At 44.9% G+C, this 22,201-nt stretch overlaps 1 protein-coding gene across 5 annotated transcripts in view; it reads right to left on the reverse strand.

The window, feature by feature from the left end:
• Nucleotides 1–710: 710 nt before the first annotated feature.
• MIB2 (mindbomb E3 ubiquitin protein ligase 2) overlaps nucleotides 711–22,201 on the reverse strand; it is a 40,242-nt gene continuing 18,751 nt past the window's right edge. For 3 of the 5 annotated variants that reach the window (XM_015648286.2, XM_033519279.1, XM_015648287.3), the window contains exons 4-19: nucleotides 19,770–19,876; nucleotides 17,823–18,017; nucleotides 16,432–16,574; nucleotides 14,897–15,004; nucleotides 13,744–13,848; nucleotides 12,943–13,105; nucleotides 12,011–12,144; nucleotides 10,112–10,260; nucleotides 9,303–9,459; nucleotides 8,629–8,783; nucleotides 7,967–8,093; nucleotides 7,389–7,619; nucleotides 5,987–6,165; nucleotides 4,813–4,997; nucleotides 4,032–4,097; nucleotides 1,847–2,088 (exon numbers count right to left, since the gene is read on the reverse strand). In XM_015648286.2, the coding sequence (XP_015503772.1) occupies nucleotides 1,847–2,088; nucleotides 4,032–4,097; nucleotides 4,813–4,997; nucleotides 5,987–6,165; nucleotides 7,389–7,619; nucleotides 7,967–8,093; nucleotides 8,629–8,783; nucleotides 9,303–9,459; nucleotides 10,112–10,260; nucleotides 12,011–12,144; nucleotides 12,943–13,105; nucleotides 13,744–13,848; nucleotides 14,897–15,004; nucleotides 16,432–16,574; nucleotides 17,823–18,017; nucleotides 19,770–19,876 (2,446 nt within the window). Of the gene's footprint in view, nucleotides 2,089–4,031; nucleotides 4,098–4,812; nucleotides 4,998–5,986; nucleotides 6,166–7,388; nucleotides 7,620–7,966; nucleotides 8,094–8,628; nucleotides 8,784–9,302; nucleotides 9,460–10,111; nucleotides 10,261–12,010; nucleotides 12,145–12,942; nucleotides 13,106–13,743; nucleotides 13,849–14,896; nucleotides 15,005–16,431; nucleotides 16,575–17,822; nucleotides 18,018–19,769; nucleotides 19,877–22,201 lie in introns of all 5 variants that reach the window. The other 2 variants (XM_033519278.1, XM_033519280.1) reach the window with 2 other exon arrangements.

Genomic DNA, 22,201 nt, shown 5'->3' on the forward strand with positions numbered 1-22,201 from the left:
TCTTCCTGCAATTATTTTTTTTTCCTTTAGGGAAAATAATCACTTGGAAGCCTCTCTTCATTCAGCACCCAAAGAAACCATTTTAAAAAAATGAAGCAGATGCTCCATGTTGTTTTTCCTGAATAAAAGGAGACCTTTGGAATAAGAGATGATCATTACATGACAGATTTTGAACATTTTGTCACTTCTGTCCTCTCTCTCCTCGTGCCAGCACAAATAGGTGAAATATCCTTCAGCATTCTGGATTTATGGAGAGGCTCATTAATAAATTATTTTTTAAAACACTTAGCATGGGGCTGGGGTAATAGTCTGCAAAATTATCACCCCTGCACCAAAAACTGGTATATAAAAGCAGCTCTTACAGGATACAGTTGGCTCAGATTTGTACTTTTGAGCACTTTCATTTTACTGCCCCAGCGAAGATTCTGGGGAAATTCCAAAGGGATTGCCATCAGCATGGACATCTAGGAAATAATGAGAATCTGCACCTCTGATTTTTACACCAAAGTTGATTCTGAAATACAGCTTCGGGTTATCTGGGTGTTAAGTATGAGTCAAACAAATAATTTAGGGATTAAATCTGATCCATTTTCACAGATTAAAAAAAAAAAAATCTATTGGAACTGTAACAAGCTCAAGTGAATATTTTGATAAACATTATCTCTAGAAGTCGAGAATTGGTGAAATAACTTTCTCAATACACCACAGGGTTATAAATAATAAATATTCCCATAATCACCACATGTTCCACACAGTTCAACATTTCTTTAAAAGATTTGCCACCTCTTTGCTAATGAACAAAGGGAGTAGAGGAACATGGGCATTTTGTTTTGTTTGTTTAAACATTGCTTCCAATATATAACAAACAGGAGGTTTGGGCATCATTGTGTCACCAGACCTCACACAAACAGCCACACTTCCACCAAAATTTACCTTACAGCATGACTCAGTGGATAATAATTCTTCACTTAGCTGGAAAACAATACAGCTGGATCCACAGTGCAGCTACTGTTTGTACATTCATTTTTAATGCTCAGGAAAATATATATTTTTATTTTATTTAGTTTTTCTGCAAAACAAAGAAACAATTTTTTTTTCCTCCTCCTCGTATCTTAATTATTACTATTTATTTTCTTTATACTTTGGAGTATTTAACACCTGCCTTTGGCATTATGGATAGAAAGCTCAGGAATCTCTGAACACATGGCTGTGTCAAAAAAAAAAAATGAAGAAGAAGAAGAAGGAGAAGGAGAAGGAGAAGGAGAAGAAGAAGGAGAAGAAGAAGGAGAAGAAGAAGGAGAAGAAGAAGAAGAAGAAGAAGAAGAAGACGAAGACGAAGAAGAAGAAGAGTGTCACTTAGAGGTCAGAAATATTTGTTGTAACAGATTTTCTCCAATCAGTGTTCACTACTTTTTCTCTAAGGCACACACTCTGTCTTTAGGACCTCCTGACATCCAGGTTTGCTGTTGTTGAGCCCCAAGGGTTCAGAGGGGGCTGTCTGGGGACATCACCTCCCTGTCCCTGACATCTGGGAGAGCTGATCCCCAGGATCTCCTCAGGAATTGAGTAGGAGTTTGGAGCAGTCCTAGATGCCCCTGGAACATCCCAGGGGATCTGTTCAGTTCTGCTCTGGAAGTGTGGTGGGTCTGGTGGCAGCGGTGGATGAGCAGCACACTCCCTCACCCCCCTGAGGGAGGGGCTGTCCCATCCCTGGGAGACCCCCAGAGGGGACTCCGACTCCTCCTGACACGTCCCTCCTGTACTTCCCTCCTTCTTCCAGAGAGCCAAACCCCTGCAGGGAGGGGAAGCAAAGGAGGGCTGGGGCCAGCAGGGCAGCGAAGCATCCTCAGACAAAGATGGGGATCCTCTCACGGATCGCCTGGCGGCAGATGGGGCACACTGTGAGGGCCGTGCTGCAGTCTGGGCATGAGCCGTGCCCGCATTGGAACACCAGCTTGATCTGGTCATCGATGCAGATGGGGCAGGTGATCCTCTCCTCCATCTGCCGGTAGCGGCTCTGCAGCTCCTCCATCAGCTTCCTCTGCTCTGTGCACTCAGAGCTGGGGCTGCACTCCACCTCTGTGCTGTCTGTGGGCAGAGCTTGGCGTTAACCACACACAAGGTCAAAAAAACCTAAGACGATATTAGGGCAAAAGCTAGGGAACAACCAGTAGTTTTGCAGGCACCTCTTAGAGAAGCAGTGGGACCAGATGGAACAATGATGTTACTGAAGGTTCCCTTCAATACCAGTGATTTGGAAATTTGGAAAAGGAATGTAAAGGATTACAAGAAGGAGCCTGTAAGTATAGCTGGACACTTTTGGTTAATAGTAACACAACATAACCCGGATTGGAATTATATACAGTTACTGGCTACATGCAATGACAGAAACAACTGCCCCTCAGCAGCAGCATCGCTCACACCATGCTCTCCGCACTCAGTCTCGGCCAGGGGTCAAATAAAAATCCTCGGGGTGATGCTTTTTACAGCCTTTCCTCTGCTTACTTGCTCAGTGGTTTGGGTGTGTTTGGGACAGTTTGATGGTTTGAGTGTTTTTTTAAATCCTGTCTGAGATTCCTGCCTTGGTACTCTGGAATATGCTGCTCCCTTCAAGTGAAAAAATTCAGAGTTGGTTGTGATATTCTGCCCCACTAATCCAGGAATCCTTACAGGGCACTGTGTTCTCTCAACCTCATGATTACACTTGGGACTCCAATTTCTGGCTAAGAAATGTGTGTGTGTCTTTCAAGACACACATGGTCACACAAGAAGAAACCACCTGAATTACTTGTGTTGATTTCTACATAAATGAAGCTACATAAATGAATCATTTGGTCGACTCTGTGAAATGAAAGAATCCCATATCCTAGATAACTGGAGTTTGAGTAAACATTCTCTTGGTTTCTGCTCAATGCAGCTTTCACTGCTCATCTTCTGCTCCTGAATCATTGATTAGGCAGCTTTACACCTCATTACAGATGTCCTCAGCATTCTGGAATTAGTTGCACATCATTAGTGCAAGAAGTGATTTCAAATCAGTGGAGTTTGTCAAAAGCAAGCACTGAAGACATCATTGCCAGGGAAATCCTGCTGGTATTTAAGAGACCTTGATGTTCCTCCTCCACTGGAAATTTGCCTGTAAATGTCTTATTTGGAATTCCCATCATTATTTTGCTGCCAGTCTGCAGGCAAGACAAATGCTCCTGGTCCATTGTCAGGTCAAAAGTGGTATTTCTGGCATGATGGAGTTCCAAAGAGGAATTCTGGCTCTGCCAGCTGTGCATGTCCAATGCCATGGGACTGATTCCTGTTTTATTTTCCAGGCATCAAATCACAAGGCTCAAGCCTGACTCCAAAAAAAGCCCACAATGCTCAGTCACCAGCAGCAGGACATGCAATTAAATACTCACAGTGCCCTGAGAGTGATCTCAGCCCTCACAACCACTCTGGAAAAGGCTTCAGTGGCAACTTGCATCAATCCCACGGCAAAAGCAAACCCTGCTGCTGCCTTACTGACATTACAGTTCATCCTGACATGGACAGGAGACAAATCTGTCTGAAACTGGGCTGAAGAGCTTTATTGAAATACTCCAGCTCTGAGACTTCTGGACAGCTGGGTCATGCCAGCCCTGCACAGACACTGATTTCTCAGCCAAGGGAGAAGTAAGCCTTGCACAAGATGTGATTTTTCCCTCCCTCATGAATTTTCACTGTTAAACCACCCCATGTGAAACCAGACTGGGAAACTTGGTGTTTGTTTTCAATATAAAAAATAAGCCAGGCCCAGGTAAAGCTCCTTTCAATGTCCTGTCCTGTCTATGCAGCTTAAGCTTGGCCTGGGACACCTGAGAAAATCTATTGAAATCTACTTTATTTTCTCTCTAAAGGTGGATAACACAACAGGCACACACACACACAAAGTCAAAATAAATGAACTCCCTTATTTCACTGAAAACCACTGATACCTCTCAAACTAAGCCTGTGCAGGACCCTCCCCAGAGCCCTGATCAGCAGGAACAGCCAGGACATACCTTGTTTCAGTTTTTTGGTTATCGTCACTTGACATTTGATGCACTTCTTCATCCTCCTGGAGCATTCTGCCACAAGTTACACAAGGAGAGATGACAATTAAACCCACAACAGACTCAAGAATATCAGATTTGAATAACCTGAGGCCTCCCTGGGTGATTAAGGGATTGTTCCTGCACAGAATGAGGTCATTACCTGCATTCTGAGCTGTGCCCTGCTCTCTTGTTTAATCGTTCCCAGGTCAGCAGCAAACACACCACCTTTAAATCCTCCCTGCTCTGTGCCCCTGGAGCTGCTGCAGCTCTGGGGGAAGAGGATGAAGCTCTGGCACAGAGTTCTGACCAAACTCCCTCTGGTCACATTGTGCCTTGTGAGATGAACTTGCTGACAAGTCTGAGCAGACTGCTCTGAAATCAGCTGAAATCCTAAAGAATGAAAAGTTATGAAAGCCAGAGGAGAGGGAAATCCTTCTCAGGAGGTTTTTGGGGGATAAAGCACTGACAGCCAGAACTGGCTTTCCTTCTGAATTACCCAGGCATTATAAGCCCAAGCAAAGCTGCCTGGAATCCCAACCAGCAGGTGGACAGAACATTCTGTGTTTTTCGGAGATAACTCTGGCTGTCTGAGATGCTGAAATCATGCTGGGGTAGCTTTAGGACACAAACAGCACAAAAGCTATGTGTCTGGATGCCTGGATTTCTGGCAGGGCAAAGAGGGAGGCTGGGTGGGGAAACAGAGGAGAAAAACATGAAGAAAATTGGGAAAAAGTCAGTGTGGACTCACCTTCACACACAATACTGTGCTGGCATGGGAAGAAATGGATGAGCAAGGCCAGCTCTGAGCAGACCAGGCACTCTGTGGGCACTGCCACGCTGGAGACACTGAGGTTGGTCATGGTGTTGGGCGTGGTGTGCACACGGCGAAGGCTGCAGGTGATGGTTGAGCTCTCAGAAGAAACCTGCTGTTCCCTGCAACCAGGAGCCAGCAGAAAATGTGAGCCACAAGCCCCTTCAGCAGTGGGTAACATTGAATTATCCCTGGGAAATACCCCACAGGGAGACAGAGCAGCACAAGCCCAGCGGGATAAACCTGGGAACCTTCCCTGCCATGCTGGGACAAGCTCAGTTGGGATCCTGACCAGTTCTGTCCAAAAAGAAAGGAAAAGAGCAGGGATCTCTAATATTTACACAATCTGAAACTGCATTTTTGGAGGTAACAGCTAACAGCACAATTATTTGCTGAAAGCAATAATGAGCAATGTCAGCCTGACAGAAATGACATTTTTTAAGCAAAAAACCTCAATCCAACACATATTCCACTGACAGAATTCCAGTGGAAGATGTTAAAGGGACACTTTTCACCTGTTATTTGCAGTGGCCAATGACAGCACTGCTGGGTGGCTCCTCCTCCAGCAGGAACAGCACCAAGTCTGTGCCCTCAGATCAAACAGAACTCTGCTTTCATGTTTGCAAAGTCCGAATCCAAACAAATGTTTCTCAGAACCCGAGATAAAGCCAGCTCTGACTTGTTCTACTCTCCTTTTTCTCAGCTATTTCTCTTATCAGCTTCATTACAAGTGTTTATCCAGCACTGGAATAAATCCTGTGGGTTTTGGTGCCCACTCTTTTTTTGCACTCTCTTTAAATATCTGTCAATGAGGAATCAAACAAAAGCAAAATAGAACCCAGGATTACTCTGCAAAGTTGCTCTTGGCCTCCTCAGATTGCCAAGGGGCTGAGTTTGCACATAGCCTCATTAATCTGCTTTTCCCAATCCTTCCAAACTCAGCACACACACATCACCACTCCAGAAACTCGGGGCAGCACCAGAACAAAGAGGATGTGCTCAGGGTGATGTCCAGAGGCTTTCAGAGATTCTCCATCCCTCCTGGAGCAGCTGCAGAGACACCAGGACTGGTGAAAACTCTGGTTTGCAAGGGTTTCCTAAGGCTCATTACCTGAATTTCTGTGAGAAGTCTTTGACGATCTGGACAATCCTTCCATCTGTAATGAGGTCCAAAGGAGACTTTCCCCGGTGATTTGCATAATTAATATCTGCTCCTTCTTGTGCTAAGTAGCAGGCAATGGCAGTCCCAACATTCAGCTCCACATTTCCCAGGAAGCCAGAAGCCTGCAGCTAAAAAAAATTGAGAAACACACTCTGTCAACAGAAGAAGCTTCTGATCCTTTGGCTCTGATTTGCATCAACATCTAAATAAAGTCTTAAACCTTGTACTGAAAACTTGGAAGTGAAACTTTTTGAAAGCACACAAAGGTACTTTCTGCCTTTACATGGGTTCAAATCTTACATTCCAGGGCCAAGAGTGCCTCAGACTGATCCTACCTGGTGATTATCCCTACAAATCAGAGAAACGGGCATTCAGCTGAAGGCCCTACAGGGGCTGCAGGGACCCTAAGTAACAGCTATTTAAAGAGCCAAACTTTGATGTGCATGATCCCAAATAATTTGAAGTCAAGTCACATATTCCACTGACTTAACCAGAGCATGTCAGTCAGGGCAAGTAAAATCAGATGTGAAGGAATCTACAGCATTTAGAGATGATGTTACTGTAAATAATATTGGAAATGGTAGGCACAGATCTCTCTTGATGACTTCCAGGACTTTGGCCTGGCACTTGAGCCATCATCTCCTGGTGGTTTGGTAAGGAGCAGGATGGAAGCACAATGCACTGGGCTCTTCCAAGCACCAACAGCTAAAAAGGAGGAGTGGTTGGTTTTGCTTATTCTGACCATTTCAAATTAAATAATAATAATAATTTAACAAAATCTATGCTAGATTTTCCAGTGAATTAAATTATCTCTGCACCTTTGGCCTATCCTGAACTGATTTCTAGATCTTTATATCTACGGATACACAGCAGCAGACAGAAATCCAGTTCAGGCTTTGTAACAGCTTCCCCCTTCTCCTCCAGGCTACTCCATCTACCCTCTTCCTCTGCTGTACATCTGCAGATAACTGGGTGTCTGTGGTCAGCTCTCCTCATATTTTCCATGCCATCAAACAGAAATTAATTTCTGTGGTTCTGGAGCGTGAATTAAACCCAGGAGTTTCTTGGCTCTGGATTCATGAACTTTCCCATGTCCGGAAATATTTTGTCTCATAAAAATATCAGAGACAGCTCTGAATTGTTGTCTGACTATGTCAAGTTTCATGCTATAAATTCAAGAAGATCTATTCCTGCTTTCCCACAGGCAAGGCCGGTTTCTGTGCTCCCCATCTGGACTGGATGAGGGAACTGGAGGGGAACTTAAAAGAGTTCCCCTGCCTTCCTTCACCCCCTTAGACTCCACAGCCTGCTGATATTGTAACAGAGATTTTCCTGCTGGAATTCTGCTCACCTTGGAAAGGAGGGACGCTCCCATCTCCCCCTCCCGCTTCTCCATGACGAGTGCCATGAGCTGCTGGCGCTCCAGGGCCATGTGCATAGCCGTGTCCCCATCCTCATCCTCAGCATTGACATCGCTACCCTGGCTCACCAGCAGCTGCACCATCCCCATGTGGCCCTGGATCACAGCCAGGTGCAGCGGGCTCTGGCTCCGGTTGTTTTTCAGGTTCACATCACAGCGACCCTGGAAAAGCAGGAATTGTATCACAGGGCAATGTGGCTGCTAAGCCTGACTGGAAAATTGAGAGTGTGGGGCCTGGGAGCTCTCAAATCCTATTCTATCCTCACTGAACATTCAATTTCCAACCCATTTTGTTCTTAGCTAAGACACCCTTCTCTCGTCCCTGACAGTACCACAGGAAAGTCCCCCAGGAATGCCAATCCCTGAATTTCAGTCTGGCAAACAATGCCAGCTCCTCAAAGGGACAGAGACATCACTGTGGGGCCCAGTATTAACTCAGGAATGGTTGGGAAATATGGGGCTTGGGAGTGGGACAGGTTTTCCTGACGGTGTTTTGCATTCTTTCTTACCTCTTTGATGAGAATTTCAGCAACTTCCATGTGGTTATTGAGAGCAGCGAGGTGCAGGGCAGTGAATCCGTCTTCCTTTTTGGAGTCCACCAGCTGCCGAGCCCTGGCCAGAATCTTCTTTATGGCTCTAGAGAGTTGGAGAGGTTATTAGAGATGGAAGAATTAATTTCTGCCTCTCTTCTGCAGGAGTTATCAATGTTTTACCAAGTGGTGCTGACATCAGCAATGAAGAGCAGTCCCTCAAACCCACAAACTAAATTACAAGAATACAACAAAAGCCCTCAGATATCATTTAATAAAGTAGGAGAAAACCCCTTTGCTTCAAAAATAATGAGTAGATCTATCTTTGGAAGAGTTCCAGAGACTCTCAGTCTTTACTAAGACCTTCTCCTGTCCTTTCATGTGTGAACCCAAACATCTGAGACTGTCTAGAAACAGAGAGATTTCCTAGCCTAGGGAAGCATGAAAACGATGGGCTGGGGAAAGCAGGCAGGAGTTTCCTGTGAAGGCCTGAAGGAGGCAAACAGCCCTATCCAGCCATATCCAAACCCAAGAAATGTTTAACCAACTACCCAGAAGCACATCTGTCACCCTCTTAGAAAGCCAGCACAAATTAACATCTGAGAAAGGCATAAAAAAGGAAAAAAAGAAAGGTCACATACAGCTTGTTGCCTTTCAGGGCAGAATAGTGGAGCAGGTTGAAGCCTTGACAGTTCTGGACAGTGAAATCTATGTTGGGAACTTCAGTGAGAATATCAATCACGACTTTGTAATCCAGAGTGATAGCATAATGAAGGGGGGTGTCTCCCTGGGAATCCTACACATGGAGACCAAAGCAAACATAGGTTACCAACCTCAGAAACTCCAAGAAAACCCCCTGTGAGCTGCTGAAACTCCTGACCAGCTTCGAGGGACTGACCCAGCACACAACGGCCCCACCAGCATACAAACAAACCCTAAAAATGGGCTGGGTTCAAGTCACCATCACTGCCTGCCTTAAAAAAAATCTCTAAAATCTTATTGCTGGGAACAGAAGTGTGGCCACAACACACAGGAACAGCAGCTCAGCTCTCCCTGGAAGCCTGAGTCCAGTAGAGAATGCTGATGTGATGAAAAAGGGTCAGACTCAAACCTGGAATTTCAGGGTACTGAAATTCAGGAATATTTCCCAGTGCATTTTCAGAGGACAACTTCTGAATTCTACAAAGCCACAAATGGTGGGAGACATTAAGAAGCATCTCCCCACCTCAAAAAGAACAAAACCAAACCCTCAAAAGCCCCCTCAGAAAGTCCTCAAACACCTCCCTGCCCCAAATCCCTGCAGTCCCAAACTTACTGGGAGGTTGACATCACAGTTGAGCTCACAAAGGGCCCTCACCACCTCTGTAAACCCTTGGCTGACAGCAATGTACAGGGCTGTGCACTTGGCATTGTTCAGCAGGTCTGCACTGGCTCCTTTAGCCAGCAGCACATGGGCAACTTCAGCTTGGTTTCTGGTTTAAAGCAAGGACAAAACCAGATCAGAATCAATCCAGTAAGTCAACACAGTAAATTCTTTCTCTTCACAAAGCAAAAGAACTCAGGTTTTGTATTATCTCAGCCCCACCCCACTTCCTCTCAGTGTTAAAAAAAACTCAAAAAATCTTCCTAATTTGCACTCCCTTATCTAAATCAACAGGAATTCCCACTCTTAATGATGAATTCTTCCCTGGTAACTGATGACAAAATTCAAAATCTCATCTTGCTCTGGAAAATGCACAAACTTAGAGAAACCAACCAAACAAACTGATCTCAAATAATTAAATCATGTCCCCCATTCCCTGAAAAAAAAATCATCACTAAAACCTCCTTATCAATTTTTTTTTTCTGATCCTCCTTGAAAATTCCAAGCATAGAAACTGAACTAGCTGTGAAGGATACAAAATGCTCAGGCTAAGAAATCCTGTGCTAGGTAGAAATCCTTCTGGAAAGAAGGATGCTGCTGTAGAAAAAGAAATGCTCCTGTGGGCTGAAGCTCAAACGTCAATTCCCAACATAAAAATCAGAGAAAAGCTTCCACCAGCCACACATCCTTCACATAGAGTGTCCATTTGGATCTAGGATAGAAATTTTCCATCAGGGACAGCAGGAGGGGAGGTGTCCTACCCAAAGGCTGCATAGTGCAGTGCTGTGTCCCCCTCGTCATCCTGCAGGTCGACATTGGCATGTGCCTGCAGCAGCATCTTCACCACCTCCAGGTGCCCCTGGTAAGAGGCAATTTGCAGGGCAGTCCTGCCCTGGTTCTTGGCATCAACCTTTGGGAAAGACAGAGACACAGAAAATTAGAGATGCCTTTGTCCTGTGCCCAGAGAAGGGTGAGAACATCCCAGAAATGCCAAAGGGTTTGTGCCCTGCTGGCTCCTGTCTCTGGCCAGCAGCTCCCAGCTGACCTTGTTCCAGAACATTTTGGAAGGGAAAGGGGACAGCACGTTTAGTCAAGAGGATATAAGTGAGAGAAAAGAGCTGGGAGCTCTACAATGGCAGAGCCCTGCTGCCAAATTGCTCTGTGCCTGTGAGCATAACACTCCTTGGTATCTCTGCCAACAATTCCCTTCCCAAGAGGAGAATGTGTGAGGAAATCAAATCAGCTTTGCATAAGGCTCTGGAGGTGCCAAGTCCCCACTGTGCTGTGCTGCTGTAGGTACTTCAGTGGGAGCAGTGGCTGCAGGGGAGATCTCAGGGCTCAAGTGCTGCAGTGAGAGCTTTGGAGAGTTAAAGAACAAGATGTAAAAAAAGGCAAAGCAGCTACTGAAGCCAGTGGGAGGCTAAGAAGTGGAGATGGAAGCACAAAACCCCAGCAGACTGGCAAGAAGAACAAGTTAATAATCAAGGTTTTTTCCCTGCAGCTGATTTTATGCAGCAGCTAGAGCACAGGAGAGGCAGCACTTCCCTGGATAGGCTCAAAATGATGGGCGAGTCCTTTGGGCAGAGGAATTAGAGGTCACTGCTGCTCTTCCATTTACACGGGGCAGACAGTGCTGATAAGCTGGAAAAACCCTGCCAAGCAATTCCAACTTCCTCTAAGTAAGTCTCAAATCCAGCCTGATCTCTCTGTAAGACTCTAACAGAAATAGCTAATTTATTAATATAAATATTAGAGTAGAAATTGAAGTCTCATAAAAATGACAGATCATATAATGGATTCCTTACTCTTGGGACTTTCCTATCTGGGATCAATTTAAAAATTGCAGGTATTTGTGTCTCCTTCCCAGAAGCCAAATAAAGTTTATAAATAAAGAAGTATAATAAATAGCAGACAAATAACCACTAAATCAGCTTCACAGGGGTTCCTCCAGAGCTGATCCTGGGTCACAGCCCCACAGCCACAGCAAAACCTGTTTTTGTCACCCATGGTTTCCAAGGACACACTACTGAAAGACTTTGGTGACACTTTTTTTCTCCCCTGTTCCTAAACCCCGAGCCCCTCCCTGAAGGAGGTTTCAGGAGATGTCATCCTGACAGTTTGGCACACTGCAAGCACAGAAATTGTCCAGCAACAAGTCCAGCCCAGTTCCTGCTCCAGTCAGACATGAGATAAGACACTGCACAGATCTGGGCAGCTTTTCTGCCTCCTGATTCCAACAATGTGATTTTACAAGATCCTTTAAGGACAAGTGCAGCCAGACACAACCCCTGCCTTTCTTTTCCAGCAGATCCTCTGGTATCTGCTCCTGTCTTCCTACAGATAAACCCCTCTCCCCCTCATTCTGCAGCTGCAGTGGCCACGCAGGAAATGGGGGAAAAGCCAGCTTGGGGAACGTAGTGTAAGGACTTTAGTACAAATTTATTGCCACAAATCAGAGGCATAAAATATGCACATTTAACTTGTGAATGTAATCCTAAATTGCATCAAAATAATGTTTCAACCGTTAGGAGATATCACTAAGCCTGACAAAGCTATTGTTTTTCTAGCATCCTTTCCCCTGCTTGACTACAACCTTTTATGATGATGTTTTAAAAAGCAGAGACAAAGGAAAAATAGCCATTTTTGTCCTCCAAACTTGCCTTGTCTGGGTATTTCTGGAGGAGCTCCCGGACTTTGGCTGTGTTGTTGAGGGCTGCACAAATGACCAGGCACCCTGTGTGCTCTGACTCTGTCCTCTGTGACAGCAGCTTCTCCAGGACAGTCACCAAAGTACCTGAAAAAAAGACAAAAATGGACCTGTCACCACACATCTCAGTGTCTGAGGGGACAGAGGTGTCACAGCTCCCCAGCAGTGCAAAGTTAAAAATTTTGCAAGCTCTGCCTCAAGTCTGATTTGAGCAAACAGTTCCAGATCCATCTACATCAGGAAAATAAAAAAATTCTGGCAAGTCTGTGCTCTCTTCCACATGATCCTGACACCCAGAGGAAATAAGGATGGTCAAGCCACAAAAAAAATTCTGAACAGATGTGCAAAGTACCAGAAAATATCTTCTCCATGCACCATGTGATCCCAAACTCAATTTCAGGGCAGATTAGGCAAAACAATTGTTGATTTCACAACAGTTCCACACACGGACCTGGGAATATTTCACAAGCCCTCAAGAATCAGTGTCTTTGTACAGGAAACAGGATGGAACAGGGAACTGAGACAATACAAGGATGAGGGAAATACTGCATCTACGGCAGAGCTGTGCTTAGCAATTCTGAGTCCTAAATTCTGCATTTTTCCATTAAACCCTGCATTTCCCAGTCCTAAATCCTGCATTTTCCTGTCAAGGCCAGCTTTGCTTGCCCAGTAAGGCACAGCTGGGTTTTAGTCTGCATTTTCCCATTAATCCCAGCACTTCCAAGTCCTAAATCCTGCATTTTCTTAAGGCCCAGCTTTGTTTGCCCAGTAAGACACAGCCAGACTTTAGTTCTCCATCTAGGGAAGAACATCTGGATTTTGCCACCATCCAAAGAGCTGTACCAAAGAGCTCCCAGCCCCTGGAGGACCAGGTTTGTCCCTCACTTTTGGATTCCTTGGCACTCTCCGTGGTCATCAGGTTTGCCTCCTCCTCCCTCTGGTAGGCTGTCAGGCAGGCAGGGTTGAAGGTCCAGGACTGTCCCCCCACTGACACTCGCAGATCTCCGTCCCCATAGACCTTGATCACCTTCCCAATGTGCCCCAGGGTCTGCAAGGAAAAAAGAGGATTTTTTTTTCCCCCAAAGCTGCAGTTCTCAGACCCAAAGCCGGGGTTTTTTTGTTTGTTTTTTTCGTAAAGCTGCAGCTCCTGCTGTGTGAAAAGAAGCACTGGACAAGTGACACATTTGCAGACAGCTCCCACTTCGAGGACACCAGAGGGTTCTCACCAGTTTCTCTTTCACTGGTTTGCCCTAGAAGGGTTTTCCCAGACACACTGGAAATGGCTGAGAAAGGAGGTGCTGAATAGAACTGATCAAGCTGGGACTGTGGATGGTTTCCTCTGGGCTTTAGCAGCTCCTGGAGGAACCTGTATCCCACTTTTTAGCTATACTGGGCTGATTTTTCACCTCCTCGCCTCATTCCAGAGAACCAGGAAGGGCATAAGAGGACTTTGGTGATGGAAACCTCTCACATGAGCTGGTGGCAGCCAAATCCTTTTTGTTGGATTCACTCTTGTCCTGTTTGGATGCCGTGGACACAATGGTGTTACCGAGAGCCACCAGCACCAGGGGCTGGGCAGGGGCTTCCCTGCAAGAATTCTGGGGGTTACAAGCCCATGTCTAAGTGCTGAGGGCTTGGGGAAGCTCAGGAGGTTACTGGACTGTCCTGGAACTGGCGCGCACTCACAGGTGCCATCTCATCTGTCCACTCCCCATGACCAGGTTGGAACCGCTTCACTGTTTCCATATCATCTATCACCCGGACCACATCACCAACCCAAAAGGTGTTGAGCTACAAGAAAAAGAAAGTCATAAGCTTTTGGGGAATTAAGCCACACACACACACAGACAAAAAATGAATAGTGATCAGCCCCTCCACCCCAATCCCAAAATCCCAACAAACAAGACACCTGCTGAGTCAAAAAACAGCACTGCAAAACATAAATGCAACTATCAAGAAAGCTGTAACCACTGAGCTGCAAAATAAACACAATCCAATTCTCTTTTAAGCCAAGTACACATTTAAGTAGGGAAATAATTTGGAACAGGCTGTTTCTTAATTTATTTTGCTCCAAATTGTTTATAATTAATACCGGATAAAGCATGGAAGTTTTCTTGGTCCTTGCTACACCTGGCTTGGCACTGGAGATCTTAATTTGCTTTAATAAGGAAGCTAAATCTGTTTGTTATTTAAAACTGAAAAGGGAAACCAGGGTTTATCTGTGCTGGCAATTTGTCAGACACTGCTCACTGAGCTAGGAAGGGAGCAGTGTCAAAACACACTTTTCAGAGCAGACTAATTTTGTGTAAACAGTCTGACACTGCATTTTCCACTGGTATTGGGAGTTTTTAGCATTGTAACCTTGCTCAGATCAGGATTTTGTGGTTTTCCAGAAGCTTCTTCTATACCTAATTATCTCTATTTCTAATCATCTGCTTCTCAAGTCTTCAAACCTCTGGGGAAGGCCAGAGCTGTGAGCTTTGGAAATGCAGTCACAAAATTAGAAGGGCTGGATTAAAGACTCAGAAGAAATCAGAGAGAAGTGAGACAAAGATGCAAAAAAGAACAACGTGGAGACACAAAAAAATCAAAGGGAAATTATGTGGGGAAAAGGTTCATTACAAAGGCAAGGCAGCTGCAGAATGATGAGGGACTGGAAGCTGAAATTAAGAAATGGAGTTTACATTAAGGACTTGCAAACAGAAAAGCTCATAAAACAGGACAATAGTGTTTAGAGGAGCAGGGTGTTCCTTCAGGACCTGCTGGGGACACACTAAGCCCTAACCCAGCAGGTTCAGTGATTTCCTTGCAGCATTTCCAGGCCACATGCAGCACCTACCTTGGTCAGGGCTCCAGGATGGAAAGTCCAGCGGGTCTCACTGTTGAACTGGACCCTCACGTCCCCTCTGTCTGTGATCCTGTGCACGGTCCCTGTCTGGCCAATGAACTTTTGACAAAAACAAAAACAGGAGGGGAAAGCCCAAAATAAATCACGTTGTTTAACAGTGGGGAAAGAAGGTAGCCAAGGTATAGATGGCTAAATCACCCAGCATTTCCCATCCACAGTGCTCCCAAACCTTTATTCTGTATTTTCCTGCTAAGCCCAGCATTTCCCAGTCCTAAATTCTGCATTTTCGTGTTAATCCCACCATTTCCAAATCCTAAATTCTGCATTTTCCAATTAATCCCAGCATTTCCAATGTTTGCATGAAATTTTCTGCAAAAAGGAGGGGAAAAACTCCTCTGAAAGGCCCTCTGAAAGAGCAGCATATTGGGGGAGGAGGGGGATAAGAGTTAAGTGCAGAAATGGTTGAAAATGCAGCACAAGTTTTCCTCTTTCCAAATGACCGAGGTGGGCAGGGAATCCAACGTCGTTCTGCATTATAAAATACGAGCAAGGCAAACTCTGAGAGGGGGAAAAAGGGCAAGGTACACAAAACAAAATATAACTGTGCAGTGCAGGGTTCTAGATCTGCTGTTCTGGCAGGTCTTGAGCAGCTCATGGCTTATAAAGAGGTTAAAAATGCCAATTTCTGAGGTGACAGGAGGTTCCTGTTTCTCTGTTTTAGGGGGTGTATTCCTGAGCTGGAAAAAAAAAAAATCTCATGGCACCACTGGCAGCTTTGTTAAAGTTCATCAGAAGATGACAAGTTCCTGCCTGCCAGGCTGAAAAAAAACCCCCCAAAAAAAGAGGCTGATGCTCACTTAAGAGATTTCCACATTGAAACTGAAATGACAGAATTTCTCTTTACATTTTAAAGCCTGATTTCAAAAAGTCTGCCCAACTATAGGGCAGGTTGGGCCAGGATAGATATTTAATATATCTTGATAGTTTTATAGCATTTGTTCATGTTATTTACAGTAATAGCTGCCATATCTATCTTTATTTCCTCTACTCTCTGTTTTTTTTTTTTAAACAACAGGTGACTGCAGACTGGTGGCTCTTCAATTTAAAGGCAAGACTAAGCTCCAAAAATATGACATGGGCTGAGAAATTAGCTGTGGTCAGGGACAGAGCCCACTGTTGACAAAACATAACCGCAATTACCAGTAATGCACAGAACAAAAGAAGCCAAACAAGGAATGGATGCAGAACAACAGAGAAAAGATCCATGGCTCATTTAGAAACAAACAAACCAGCAGTTTTTGGGGTTTTTTTTCTGCTTCCAAGACTTTTGCAGGGATCCACAAGGCTATTCTCATCCAACAGAGCCTAAAAATAATTCTGACTCCAGTGTACTATCACTAAAAAAATCTGTATTTGTGATTCAGTTCAACTTTAAGGTCACATGACGATGTTCTCAGGTAACTTCCTGAGCAGTGCAGAATGAGGGAGAGGCTGGAATTGTATCCAGGGAGAATCCAGGGACATACCTCAGCCATTTTGGGATTCCAGCCTCCATGGCCCTCCTGCATCTCCCGCAGGATGTCAATGTCCAGCAGGCACTTCACTTTGTCCCCATGCTGGAAGGGATGCCTGTCTGTGCTCTCCTTCCTCTGCAGCTCAGCTGGTTTCCCTGGGGACAACAAGGACAGCACCCACAGGCATGCAGGGTGCAGTCACACATCTTGGGTGCCTCACTTTGTTAGAAGGGTTGAAAATTAATTAGAGCAAAATGGTGAAAACCCCCTTTCATGCCCTATACACTCCATAGGGCAACAGAGGAATCAGTAGCATTTAACTATAACTGGATATTAATAAAGCATAAGCAGCTCTAACGAGATACATTTTGTCCCTTTGCAGAGCAGGGAATGCCTCTCAAGCTGTGGCAGACAGCAGGAACTGTTCTTAGCAATCCATTCACCCACAATTGCTGTTCAGTAACACCCACACAGCACCCAAAATTAGTTCTGCTCTCCACAGGCAGGCACAGAATTCACTCTGAGGAGTTCCTTACCCTCCTACCCTTCTCATGCAGCCATACCCTCAGAAATAAGTTCCTCATCCAACCCTTCCCTTGCCTCATGTTCTTGCCAAACTACTCAGGGAGAGAAAAGTGTGAGAAAGACTGATAAAAATCTGCCTGAAAAGTTTTCTCTGAAAAGTCTGATAAAAACCCTGATTCTGCTGCTGCAAACACAAGAACAGGCCCCTCTGGTTTCCTTCAGGTCAAAGATGGTCCCTGCACTTCATTAAAAAAAAAACAACCCCACAACTACATTACACCTGGGTAAAAAAAAAAGCTTCAAGTCCAAAACCACAAGGAGCTTCCTTGGACTTAAGAGGAAAGGGGGCTTGCAGCAAGTTGCCAGTAGAGACATCACCTTTTCCCATCACTTTTTCTAATTTTTGTCTGTTCCATTCTTCAAAGTCTTCCTTTGGTCACATTCCCCCTTTGAACACACTTTTGGCTCTACCAGGAGAATGTTTGCTCTCTAAAAGCACAGTGGACAACAGCTTGCCTGAAGAATTAAAAGATCTGGATCGGCAAATGTAACAGAAGTGAGAAAACTGGAATTCTCTGTAACAGAGTGGGAATTTCCTGCACTTCCAGCAGAATTTGTATATTCCTTGGGATACAACTGTGGGTATCTGATGGTTTTACTACTGAAAGTCCAAAATATTTCATTAAGCACTCTGAGATCAAGCAGTATGTTGACACACAAACCAAATTCTCTCAAATGATGGTCATTATGGGAGAACTTTAGAAAATTGGGAGGTGGTTTTATGTCTTCCAAACAAAAAATGTCTTCAGTGCCAATGGCCACATCAATCACAACTTCTCAACAAAGACTTCACTCAGCAAAGATTTGTCTCTACCCACCTAATTTTGGGAGGTGCTCCTTGTAGTAGAAGCCCCCAGAAGCCTCCACAGTACATTTGAGGTCCACTTTTCCCTTGTGGCCCACCCTGTAGACGTTGGTGGTTCCATCTGCCCAGGTGACACTGGCAACACTGCGGCCGGTCTCCACATCCCAGCCCCGGATATCAACCACACGGCCAGTCTTACCCTCACCCCCTGAGGGGAAAAGAAGTGAAAGTCAGGAAAACAGGATCATGAGACAACTCATTTTGACCACTTAGGAGGGAATCTCTGCATTAAATTTGCTGAAACCCAGCGAGCTGTTCATTTTGGAATGATTCTGTGGAGAATTCCTGCTATGCAGGAGCATGGCCTAGTTAGAGAACACACACATGGTGTCATGGCACCACACTGTGGCAACAAAAAAAAAACTCAGCAGTGCTGCAAAACCCACCCAGGATCTTTAAATCTCTCCCCAACACCATCCATGTGGGGGAACATCAAATAAACTTTGTTTTCTTCAAGCAAGGAGCAGCTGGAAGAATCCAGAACAGGAGGATGGATGTGTGGAGGTGAACATGGCTGAGCACTGGGCTGTGCTCTGATCCAAGGGACAACATCCGAGCCTTGTGAAGGCAACCAGGGTTTGCAAATTCCCAACCCCACAGTCACTCTGTGGTGCACTTGGGCAAGTCCCATCATTTCCCCAAACAGGGACAGCAACATCTGTCACACTGAGGAACTTCTGATTGTCTACAAAGTCCTGAAATCTAACAGCTTTGAAGGAGCTGAATTCCTCATTTACCAGCACATCTAAAAAGCACAATACAAACACTGGTGGCAGTTCTACTCATGACATGGCTGTGGATGGGGGCAGCTCCACCAAAACCAGAGAACAGCTGAGGGGGGGATTTAGAGTTCCTCTCACTGCTCCTGCTCAGGGAGCTGCTTTCAGGTCAGCACCACCATAAGCAACACAAGTCTCAGACATGTAAATGCTGCTCTGATCTCAAAAGGATGGATAAGCTGTATTGAGCATAAGCTCCTTCTGCACTCAGACCCTGCAAGAATCCACATCCTCCGCTGAACTCAGAGCTGCAATAAAAGGCAGAGTCAACTTTGGAAACCTTTGAACTTTTGACTTAATTCTTCAGGGGCAAAAGGAGCTGTAAACACCACAGTGTGTGTGCAGGGCTCTGGGACAAACGGGCAGGAAAGGTCCTTTAGCCCTGGACCACCACACAGAAATTGCTATCAGGGACCTGTGGACAAGCATTATAACCCAAAAGCAGCTTTAAAAAGGCATTTTTGTCCCACTGCATTTTCAGCCTGAAGGTTTCAATTCCTGTAGAAAGCTGGAACCACTCTCCAGTAATCACAGAGTCTTTCATAAGTGCAGCATGTGAAACCCTCCTTAGAGATAATTTCTCCTCACTGTTCTTGGAAGTATCCAAATAAGAACACTCCACAGAACTCCAAAAGAAAATAGATACTGTACACAAAATCAGATAAACTTTCACTATCAATTAAAGCTTTTTCAAGAAGAGAGGAGTCTTCATTTTCTTGTAACATGGTGTGCATTTACAATTTTACATAAGAGCTTCCAGGATGGTTCCCAGTGGTTTTCACATCTATGAAAGATGAGCAGCAAAACTTCCTCCCCACACCCTGGATGTGGTTTATGTCACAGATATGTGACAAACAACAAACACAAGGAAACAATGGATATTAATTACTCTAAAGAACAGGCACCTGCATCACCTGAACAAGTCCTCTAGAAGCTGCTGCTCAAGATGAGGATTTTTAACCAGCAAAAATAAAAGAATACTTTATATATACATAAAAAAATACACACACACACAGACACACACACACATATATACACATATAGACATATATATACACAGACATATATACATATATGTATACTCAAATGGTGTTCTACAGGACATCCCAAAGGCAGCTTACCATCCTGGTTACCCCACTCCCAGTCAGGCCCACGGACCACTTTAGCCCCCTGGAAAGTCCCTTTTAATGTGATGCGAGTCAGATTCTGTCGAGGGCTCACTAGGACCCTGGAAAAACAAAATCAGAGGAAATAAGTGAATTTGCTATTGTTACAGACATTGACAAAGCTCTGTTCCAGCTGATGGCTGTCACATGAGGACCATCCTTCACTTTAGGGTAATGGACATTACTGGGCCTGCACAGAGGCATTAATGGAGCTCAGCACATTCTGCAACCAGAAAATCAGAGCAGCTCACACCAGCAGTGCTGTGGCTGGACTATTCCCAGACTCTCACAGACCTTCCCACCTGCCCTGCACCCCACACCCCACTCCAGCGGCAGGGAGAAAGAAAAAGGTACCTACGTGATAGTGAACAGGGGGTCTGATGTCCTGTTAAAGCAGCTCCCAATTCCCATAATGTCACAGCAATCTCTCTGCTGGCTCTGTGTGTGCTGTCCCCAGGCTGCCACAAAGCCACCAAAATCCACAGAGACCTGCCTAGATGCTCACCCAGGGTACAATCCCCTTTTCTAGGTAACTGCAAAAGTGTCCCAATCCATGCCCCTGGAGCCAGACAGGCTCTTGGCAACTCCCAGCCCAGACAGAGCAACCCAAGTTCAGCAGCTGTTCCACAGGGCAAGGGGAGGGGAAGCTTCCTGGGGGTAGGGCTGACCTCAGAGCACTGCATCTATTTTCCATCTAATACCTCCAGAGGGAAGGTGGAGACTCGGGAGGATAAAAAGCTTATGCTTGAACTTACTGTTTACTTCTCCAGCAAATGCTTAAGTCTTTTACGTTTCTTAACCTATCTCCAGATCTCCCACCTGTGGTTTACAGCCTCATATTTCAAAAGAGGGAGAGATTATTTATGCCTTGCTCTTATAATCACTGAATGTTCATTAATTACCCAGGCTGGAGTTTAACAGGAGAAAGATGAAGGCCCTGTATTTGGAGGATTGAGATTATGTCTGGTTTAAGCACCATCAAGGCTGGATATTGTTATGAAAGAAGATAATGACAGTGGAGGAAAAAGCTCAGCTATAAAGAGCCACTGCTCAGCATTCATTTTATTGCACTGTGTCAGGCACTACAGACTGGCTTCAAAAACCAGCGTGGATTTGGGTACAGCCTCTGAAACAGTTCAGATGTTCTCACTGCATTTTGTTCAATGTTCTTCTAAAAATTTATCAAAGATGGCTGAGCCAAGCCCTGAGACAAAGTGATAAAAATAATAATTCTCTCTTCCAAACCCTTCTCTCACATGGGATGAGATTCAATGCAAAGATTCTTAGTGACAGTAAAATAAAGCACCAAACGGAGCTTAAGATGCTTAAATAGCAAAATACCCACCACTCACTCTGTTCTTAGCAGAAGAAAAACCTTCTTGGATTATCATGTAACAGTGGTCATTCCCCATCTTAACACTCTCACATTAACCTGCCACTTCCTCTGAAATTTGTGGATGGGGACCAAAAAAACAAAGCTGTGATCAATTTAGGAAGCTGAGCTTCCTTAAAGAAGGAAAATGTAAGAAACTCCATCTTCTGTCAGATTGAAAATGCTGGGGGCCACCCACCAGAACTGTCCTCCTTCACCAGCCTTACCAAAATTCTGGCCCTGCATTAAACAACTGCTGACCAGTACCACCAGAGTGATGCAAGCACCAGATCTCCTCAGCCAATGATTCTTACCAATCTAATTCAACATTTTGCTCCAAATACTGGATAACTACCAAAGTTACTCCATGTGATGCAAAAATACCCCCGGGATAAATTTAATCACTGTGGTACTGCCTTTAATAACAATGTTGATTGTCATAGCACAAGTCTGCAGCCATTTCTGCCCTACAAATTCCAAGGATATTACATTACTGCAGAGCCCAGAAAGCACTTGGGAGCATGTACTATATAGAATGAAGTTATGGCTCTCTCCAGCATGATGGGAACCACTCCCTGGGGATGTTCTGCCTGTGCTCAAGTTTCTCTGAGGTGCTTATTTGGTTTTTGACATCCCTGAGAACTCTGCTGCAGCATCTGGAACAGCAGCATCACCCCTGCTTTAAAGAGAGGGATGGGAGATCCAAATCAACTGATCTGGAGAAATTGAAACAAAAACTACTTTTAATTTGCAGCAGCAAGCCAGAGCTCCTTCGCACCAGGCATCGTTGATGTGTTTTGTGAGACCTTTCTTCTGCACAAAGCTCTTATCTGAAGAAATAAACACAATGAAGGGGACCAGGAAGCAGGAAGGATGGTCACCCTGTAAGGGGGCAGGCCATAAATATCACATGAATCCCTTCAGAAAGGCATAGCTCTAAACCAGATTTTCGACTCATGGCAGACACAAAGCCACATCCCTGCCAGGACACACAAAGATCCACCTCCAGAAAAGC

The sequence above is a fragment of the Parus major genome, chromosome 21 (assembly GCF_001522545.3).
Source record: "Parus major isolate Abel chromosome 21, Parus_major1.1, whole genome shotgun sequence".
Taxonomy (NCBI): Eukaryota; Metazoa; Chordata; class Aves; order Passeriformes; family Paridae; genus Parus; species Parus major.